At 39.2% G+C, this 9,432-nt stretch overlaps 1 protein-coding gene across 1 annotated transcript; it reads right to left on the bottom strand.

Annotated features, from left to right (window-relative positions):
* Positions 1-357: 357 nt before the first annotated feature.
* Positions 358-7,191, bottom strand: mtrfr (mitochondrial translation release factor in rescue). Its single transcript, XM_039013055.1, has 2 exons — positions 6,722-7,191; positions 358-1,386 (listed from the first exon to the last, which is right to left on the bottom strand). The coding sequence occupies exons 1-2, from the start codon at positions 6,989-6,991 to the stop codon at positions 1,156-1,158; spliced, it is 501 nt and encodes a 166-aa protein (XP_038868983.1). The 5' UTR covers positions 6,992-7,191; the 3' UTR covers positions 358-1,155.
* Between the last annotated feature and the right edge of the window lie 2,241 nt (positions 7,192-9,432).

Consider the following 9,432-nt stretch of genomic DNA (forward strand, 5'->3'; position numbering starts at 1 on the left):
CCTGGTAGGTTCCTTGATAATGTGTGAGATTGAGGGCATCTAGCTTAGATTGTAGGACGGCCGGGGTGTTAAGCATATCCCAGTTTTAGTCACCTAACAGTACGAACTCTGAAGATAGATGGGGGGGCAATCAATTCACATATGGTGTCCAGGGCACAGCTGGGGGCCGAAGGGGGTCTATAACAAGCAGCAACAGTGAGAGACATTTCTGAAGGTTCACTTACTGTTAGCTGTTTTACCATAGATTCACAGTTTTTTGCCGTAACAGTGTTGTCTCGTGTGTTCATAACCATGTTGTTATAACAATTCAATAATGATGAGACGGAAGACAGGAATCAGTTCAACCATTTATCTAAAACGTGCTCGGTCTACAACACATACAACCCCCATGATGCTCTGTGGCACAACCCCAATACAACTTCAAGACAATATTTTTATTTTTATTCCCTCTCGAGTTTCCATTAGCTTATGAACTGTCGTCGTAGTTCAGGTAAATGTGCAACGCAAAATACATAGGTGGAAACCTGTTAAAGGCGCACAACAAGTATATATTTTGTATTGGTAAAATTTGTTCTCTGATATGAATGTTCCAAAGGTTTCCAAAAGCATATCACAAGCAGGGATAATTCATGTTTCTAAACATTTAAACAGAGCATCAGGACTGTAGTACACATTGGCCCAGCAGTGGTCCATATGTTTCACTGAAAACAATAGGGAAGGCTGTATGCCTCCTTGGGTTCTCGCGATCTAGTACTTGCCATGTGAAATCTACTATGCACCATTGGGGTCTGTAAAGTTATAATTTGACGTTTCATGGACTCAAGAACTTAAGTGTGTTTTTATCTTTTCTTTTTCATTTGAAGGTATCATTCACGCCAGGGGGCTTATACGTGAATGCTTGGCAGAAACCGAGAGAAATGCAAGGCTCTAACAGGCAAGGTGCAAACAAAGTTATTGGATTGAATTGGACCAACTCTCCAGCCTGAAGATCAAAGACTCAAAAGACCTTTGATTTTATTGGTCCAATAAAAGTATCTTAGACAGATTGATGACAATATAATTGATTTCAATAGGTGCTCTTTATTTACAATACAGATCACGATGAGGTAGGACATATTTGTTGATCAGACTAAATGTTATGTTCATGCATACTTTTCATCCCCTGTCATCCCCTGGTTTGGAGTCTGTCATCAGTGCCTCTTTGAAAAGTCTCTTCTTCTCCAAATTCTCATTTGCCTTTTTCCTCTTGTCTTGTTTCCTCTGTATAGACTCCTTCTTATTCTTCAGAATGTCGCTCTCTTCTCCCTTGTAGGTGACCTCAAGCTTCTCCCTCATTATCTGCCGAGCTCTTTTGCGGTTTGTTTCCACCGATCTGGTTTGATGGCACTGAATTATGAGAGAGGAGTTAGCAATAAAAATGTACAGATTACGGTACCTCCTAAACAAGTGTCTAGTGCTGATGGAGCGTGAGGGAGCACCTCAGTTTTTTCAATTTGAGAATACACAGAAAATGTATTCTGATCAATTCTAAATAAATTATTTAATTACCACAAATTCCATGAAAAACAATAGAATGACAATCCAAATAAATTCGTAGTCTATAGCAGCCTAGAGGCAGGTAAATGGTGGCTTCTTCCCTTTCTCTCTGGCGGTGGTGAGAATGATGAACTGTAGGCTACATGTGTGTACTGCGGAGGCCCGTTGGAGGCTTGACAACTTTAGCCAATAAGATTTTTTTTTTTTTTATTCAGCTGTGTCTGCCTTGATGTTCATAAATCTCCACCAACCCTCTCTTGCGCAGTCGAACCCAGAACGATGTGACCACTTGGTTACGGTGACACCGTTCTGCCGAGGACACCCAAAACAGAGTGGCCACTGCAAAGCCCAAGAGCCTGACCACCTCTGGAAGTTGCTGAAACCCTGCTTGGGATATTTAGCCTATATTGACTATTGGTTGAGATGCAGGGCCCGTTCTACCTTGGTATGTCAGGGTGGGAAATTGGAAATGTGAATTTTGGACAAATTGGAGGTAATAATGCATTTAAGTTATAGTTTATTGAGATGCATGAATACACCACATCAACAGCTTGATTTTATGATCGTTTTAAAACAAATTCCCTTCAATTCTACCTAGTAATGATATATGTTCACTTCTTGGTCAATTGATTTGATGATTAAATCTATGCAAATAAATTCTATGAATTGATAGTTCCTCTGTTTTATTTTATTCTGTAATAGGGTATATTGAAACCAAGTGTTCAAGCTAATTAAATCAAAGTTAATTTAGCTCTGTCCTTTAAGAACCCGAAGGGCGCTCCAATAGTTTAAAATAACTTTTGCCTACACCTAATAGTCCTACTCATCACTTATTACATTCTTATTACAAATAGAAGATTATCACTTCTCACAATGGTGCTCGTTTAGTAGTTAAATCAATGTCTCACAAGATCACAATCTCTTAATTTGTATTTTACATAAATAACAGAACCGACTATAATGCATACCATAGCTTAGTAGGCCTATAACATTACTGTTACACCAAAAACAACACCTCATTTCTAATGAGATTTTAGGATAGTTAGCTGAAGCTGAATAGTCCAGAAAAAGATATCATGCACCGAAACTCAACAGAGCCACTAGGGAGGATATATGTTTTGATTGAAACAAAATAAAAGGCTAACATTTTTAACATAATCTGCTCTAATTTACATAAGTCCAGAGAGGACATATAAATAGGAAAAAATTGTTCCCTCATTATGGCGAGATCACAGGAACCACTTCATCAGAGCCCTGTGGCTACGTTGATAACAATGCAGGGTATTTAAGCCCTGAACGATGCCTGACAGGCAGCGCCGTCTCTCAGGCTGCGCCGTCTCTCAGGCTGCGTGCCACCCCCAAGACCACAGCCAATCGCATGCAAGGAACAATGCAGCTAACTTTGCTAGTCTTGTGAGCAAGCTAGTTAGCTATGTAGTCTTGTTAGCTAGCTAGCTAGCAAGTGTAGGGGAAAATTCATGACTATGGGTAATTTTCCAGTACATATATTATGCACTAATATAAGTAGTAAGCAGAATGAATATAAGTTTAATTAATAGATATGTGCAAGCAGAATAAAGGCTGAGCTCAGGTGAATGAACAGAGCTGGGTCAACATGGAGTTAATCACTAGACATGTAAAAACAGAAAGTAGGCAGAAAATGTATGCCTGTGCAGTTGTAGGCCTGAGGGAAGTCATTACCTGGTCCTGTGACTAGCATTGAGACATGCAATTGCATTATGTATGTATGCCTGTGTGGTTGTAGGCCTGAGGGAAGTCATTGCCTGGTCCTGTGACTGGCTTTAGGGCATGTAGTTGTATTGTATATGTATGTCTGTGCCATTACAGGCTTGGGGAGAGCCATTGTGTAGTCCTATGAGTATAATTGGACAGACACCTGCAGTACGTGTGTCTTATTTTTTGTATCATTGCTATTGATACGCCACCAATAGAATCTGTAAACAAGCAAGAATTGAGACAGAAAGATAATGGTGGCGAGAGGCAAAGGGGTGTTAATCATCTACATAGAGGGGAGTGACCATGTGTGTTATCTGAAGGTGGAAACCTATAAGGCCTGAGGTCTGTGGCAAGAGAATTTAGTTCTTCCATGGAATTGCTCGGTTTTGTTACTTTTTGTAATAAAGTCTATTTGAATTGACAAGCTCCGGTATCTGAGAAATATTTGATTCAATATTTCCACGACACAAGCTAACTTGTTATCTATACTGGTTGTTAACTTGCATAACTGGATAATATTTACAGTGGGTGAGCTCCATTCCTGACAGGCTGATCAGATTAAATTTCAGCTTTTGAGGCTGATAAATCAGGATGCTGCTTTGTAGGCGGTTTCATAGTTCAGGCTCCTTGCAGGCATATTAGCTGTGAAAGTGCTTTAGAGGCAGATGCATATCTGATCCAAGGGGTGAGCTCTATTCCTGGCAGGCTGATCTGATTCAATAGCAGCCTCAGAGGCTGATAAAAGAATGCTGCTTTATAGGCTGTTTCATAGGTAAAGCTTCTTGCAGGCATATTAAGTGTCAGTGTGTTATAGGCTATTGAATCGTATCAGCCTGCCAGGAATAGAGCCCACCCAGTCTTGATCATATACATAATGCACTCTGCTAATCTGCCTGCAATGACCTTTACCTATGAAACAGCCTTCAGAGTAGAATCCTGACTTATCAGCCTCTGAGACTGCTATTGAATCTGATCAGCCTGTCAGGAATGGAGCACACACACTCTGTAAATGTAAATATTATCCATAAAACATGAAGTGTCTCTTACAATTATACACATCAGTTATGCAAGCTAACAACCAGTATATTTAAAATCTACAAGACTTGCCAAGTTACAGTGCTTTCAGAAAGTATTCACACCCCTCGACTTTTTCCACAGTTTGTTGTGTTACAGCCTGAATTTAAAATGGATTAAGTTTCGATTTTTTTTTGTCACTGGCCTATACACAATATCCCATAATGTCAAAGTAGAATGTCTTTTTTTTAATGTTTACAAATTAATAACAAATGAAAAGCTGAAACGTCTTGAGTCAATAAGTATTCAACCCCTTTGTTATGGCAAGCCTAAATACATCCAGGAGTAAAAATCTGCTTAACAAGTCATATAATAAGGTGCATGGGTCTCACTGTGTGTGCAATAACAGTTAACATGATTTAAATGATTACCTAATCTCTCTACCCCACACATACAATTATCTGTAAGGTCCTTCAGTCGAGCAGTGAATTTCAAACACAGATTCAACCACAAAGACAGGCAAGGTTTTCAAAAAAAAAAAAAAAAAATGAAGCAGACATTGAATATCCCTTTAAGCATGAAGTTATTAATTATACTTTGGATGGTGTATCAATACACCCAGTCACTACAAAGATACAGGCGTCCTTCCTACTTTAACTCAGTTGCCGGAAAGGAAGGAAACCGCTTTGGGATTTCACCATGAGGCCAACAGTTAGTCACAGAGTTTAATGGCTGTGATAGGAGAAAACTGAGGATGGATCAACAATATTGTAGTTATTCCACAATACTAACCTAACTGACAGAGTGAAAAGAATGAAGCCTGTACATAATTCAAATATTCCAAAACATGCATCCTGTTTGCAACAAGGCACTAAAGTAATACTTTGTCCAGAATACAAAGTGTTATGTTTGGGGTAAATCCAATACAACACATTACTGAGTACCACTCTCTATATTTTCACGCATAGTGGTGGCTGCATCATGCTATGGGTATGCTTGTAATCGTTAAAGGACTGGGGAGTTTTTCAGGATAAAAAATACAACGGAATGGAACTAAGCACAGACTCAGGGGTGTGACTACTTAGATAAATTAGATATTTCTGTATTTCATTTTCAATACATTTGCAAACATTTCTAAAAACATGTTTTCATTTTGTCATTATGGGATATTGTGTGTAGATGGGTGAGAATTCAAGCTATAACAACAAAATATGGAATAAGTCAAGGGGTATGAATACTTTCTGAAGGCTCTGTAGCTGCGTTGTTGCTTACATGCAATTGGCTGTGGTCTTGGGGGTGGCATACAGCCTGGGAGACAGTGCTGCCTGTCAGTCATCATTCAGGGCTTAACTGCCACACGAGGGCTTAGCTGCCCAAGAGCTCTTAGCTCAAGGTAAGGGACATTTAGCTTCCTAACATTCTAACTTATAAACTGATGAGCTCCAGAAACACAAATGAACGCATGATGTTAGCATGAAATGTATCATCCCTTAGTGTAGCAATAAATTAAAACAAATGTGCAGATGGACCGTGGGTTCTGCCACCTCAGACATACTGTCAATCTATCATCAATCCGCCCTCTCCTATTTATAGAGTTTATCTCATGATCTCGACAAAACATATTTTGAAAAAGCTACTTTTTATATGTCATGATCATGAGATAAAGTTGTTCACTCACAAACAGTAATTCAAGAAGATTGAAATGCATAGGCTATTCCCATTAAACTGATTGAGATCAATAAAATGATTGCCATGCAGATGCAGTTAGACCCGGTAAAACAAATAATTATCATTCATGATTGACAATGATGATGGTCTATTTTGAAATTAGGTATGCCTAACTTGGTGTTTTAGCGTATAAAAATATAACATTTTCTTGAGACAATATGTGTGGGCATGGGCAGACGTTGCAATTGGAGGATGCATTTTATGCATATTCTATAACAGGGCTCTCAAACCCTATTCCAGGAGAGCTATCCTGTAGGTTTTCATTTCAACCCTAATCTAGCACAGCTGATTCTAATAATTAGATGGTTTATAAAATGAATCAGGTTTGTTACAACTGGGGTAGGTGTGAAAACATACAAGACGGTAGTGCTCCAGGAACGGAGTTGGAGAGCCCTGTAATGATAGGTTATTCAAAAGGCTACATCTGTCCATACAAACTTTGATTGAGGAAATTAGGACGTAATTTACATTTCTTTTGCGCTCCCTCACCTAAAAAATGAGCACTACACCACTGCTCCTAAATGGGGCACCTTACCTACCTTTATGGGGGACCTAAAAGACCCCCATACAGCATATGCATATGGAAGTATGGCCCAGGAAGAATAGCCTATCAAAAAGTTAATGTATTTCGTGTTGTCCATGTGTAATATTGGCTGTCTTATGGTCATCATGAACTAAAAAAGGCTTAATGTAATATGTTAGTCACCTTAACGACAATGCCAGTTGGGATGTGCCTGAGCACCACACAGTTGCTGGTTTTGTTGGTCGCCTGACCACCAGGTCCTGACCCTCTTACAAACTGCTCGTCCAGCTCGTCTTCATTTAGGACAGGGAGATCAATGTAATCTTTCTTACCGGCGGTCTGAACATGTGCCAAGCTAACGGGTGGCACAGTAAAAAGTGGAGGTCGTCCTGAGGTTCCCCATGTTACCTTCCCCGTCACTTGAAAGATCAGGTTAACGAATAATCTTGACATTTCCCTCCCGAATTACGTGAGAGGGCTCAGTTTGCATTTAGACTAAAAGTGATATCTCTCTTTACAGTGTTTCAATAATGCAGCGGACAAATTTAGGCGAAAATATGATTGTTTACACGTGTAAATACAAAAGAAACAATCACTTCCTCTTCAGCCTCAGCAAATCAAGTTCACCGTTTACTTTTTTCCCCTCCTGGATTGGTGGGTATGAACCAACAGTGGCACACTATCGCCACCACATGGACTGAAGTATAAGGAGGACCAACACCTGAATGCTATCATGGCTGTCTGACATGATTTCCTTTCACGATTACCTTTTAATGTATTCTAGAGCATAATCAAATGGTAAAAAGGATCTAATTGGGAAAACAGAGTCAGACAACACCCTCCATATGCAAAAATTCCTTTACCTTTTCACGATCAAATGTTGGTCTGTGGAAGTAGATTTATCATGTGTGCCGTTTATACAGTGCCTTCAGAAAGTATTCCCCTTGACTTTACCACATTTTGTTGTTTTACACCCGGAATTTAAATTTAATTGGGATTTTATACCCCATAATGTCAAAGCGGAATTTTTTTATTCAACATTTTTACAAATTATTTAAAAAAGAAAAGCTTAAATTACTTCAGTCAGTAATTATTCAATACCTTTGTTATGGCACGCCTAAATAAGTTCAGGAGTAAAAATGTGCTTAACAAGTCACATAAGTTGCATGGACTCACTCTGTGTGCAATAATAGTGTTTAACATGATTTTTGAATAAATACCTCATCTCTGTACCCCAAACATACAATTATCTATAAAGTCCCTCAGTCGAGCAGTGAATTTCAAACATATTCAACCACAAAGACCAGGGAGGTTTTCCATTGTCTCGCAAAGAAGGGCACCTATTGATTGGTAGATAGAAAAAAATAAAAACTTGAATATCCCTTTGAGCATGGGGAAGTTATTAATTACACTTTGGATGGTGAATCAATACACCCAGTCACTACAAAGATACAGGCATCCTTCATAACTCAGCTGCCGGAGAGGAAGGAAACCGCTCAGGGATTTCACCTTGAGGCCAATGGTGACTTTAAAAAAGTTAGATGTTAATGACTGTGATGGGAGAAAACTGAGGATGGATCAACATTGTAGTTACTCCACAATACTAACCTAATTGACAGAGTGAAAAGAAGGAAGCCTGTACAGAACAAAAATATTCCAAAACATGCATCCTGTTTGCAATAAACAGTAAAGTAAACTAAAACTGCAAAAAATGTGGCAAAGAAATTATCTTTGTGTCCTGAATACAAAGTTATGTTTGGGGTATATCCAACACAACACATCACTGAGTACCACTCTTCATATTTTCAAGCATGGTGGTGGCTGCATCATGTTATGGCTATGTTTGTCATCGGCAAGGACTAGGGAGTTTTTTTAGGATGAAAAGAAATGGAATAGAGCTAAACACAGGCAAAATCCTAGAGGAAAACCTGGTTCAGGCTGCATTCCAACATACACTGGGAGACAAATTCAACTTACAGTATGACAATAACCTGAAACATACACTGGAGTTGCTTACCAAGATGACATTGAATGTTCCTGAGTGGCCTAGATACAGTTTTGAGTTATAAACGCTTGAAATCCTATGGCAAGACTTGAAAATGTCTGTTTAGCATTGATCAACAACCAAATTGACAGAGCTAGAATTATAAATAAAAAAATTATGAGCAAATATTGTACAATCCAGGTGTGCAAAGCTCTTAGAGACTTAACCAGACAGACTCATAGCTGTAATTGCTGAAAAAGCTGATTCTGAAAAGTATTTACTCAGGGGGTTGAATACTTATCTAAACAAGATATTTTTACAAATGTTAGAATTTTTCTTACACTTTGACATTACAGAGTATTTTGGGTAAATCACTTACAAACAATTACTACACATATTTTGCAGATGCTGTCGCAGGTGCAGCAAAATGCTTATGTTTCTAGCTCTGGCTCCAATAGTGCAGTAATACCTAACAATACACACAAATCCCCAAAACAATTTAAAAAATAATTTAATTAAGATATATCGAAACAAACAATGTCAGAGTCCAGATTATAAATATACACTGCTCAAAAAAATAAAGGGAACACTTAAACAACACAATGTAACTCCAAGTCAATCACACTTCTGTGAAATCAAACTGTGCACATTTGTGGCCTGCTGGAGGTCATTTTGCAGGGCTCTGGCAGTGCTCCTCCTTGCACAAAGGCGGAGGTAGTGGTCCTGCTGCTGGGTTGTTGCCCTCCTACGGCCTCCTCCACGTCTCCTGATGTACTGGCCTGTCTCCTGGTAGCGCCTCCATGCTCTGGACACTACGCTGACAGACACAGCAAACCTTCTTGCCACAGCTCGCATTGATGTGCCATCCTGGATGAGCTGCACTACCTGAGCCACTTGTGTGGGTTGTAGA

Source organism: Salvelinus namaycush, chromosome 18, assembly GCF_016432855.1.
Source record: "Salvelinus namaycush isolate Seneca chromosome 18, SaNama_1.0, whole genome shotgun sequence".
NCBI classification, from domain to species: domain Eukaryota; kingdom Metazoa; phylum Chordata; class Actinopteri; order Salmoniformes; family Salmonidae; genus Salvelinus; species Salvelinus namaycush.

Bases quoted from the DNA above. Each gene is read 5' to 3' on its own strand.
- mtrfr (XM_039013055.1), bottom strand. From the start codon at position 6,991: ATGTCAAGATTATTCGTTAACCTGATCTTTCAAGTGACGGGGAAGGTA. The intron at 1,387-6,721 runs GTGACTAACATA...CTCATAATTCAG, and splicing joins CAACTGGCATTGTCGTTAAG to TGCCATCAAACCAGATCGGT.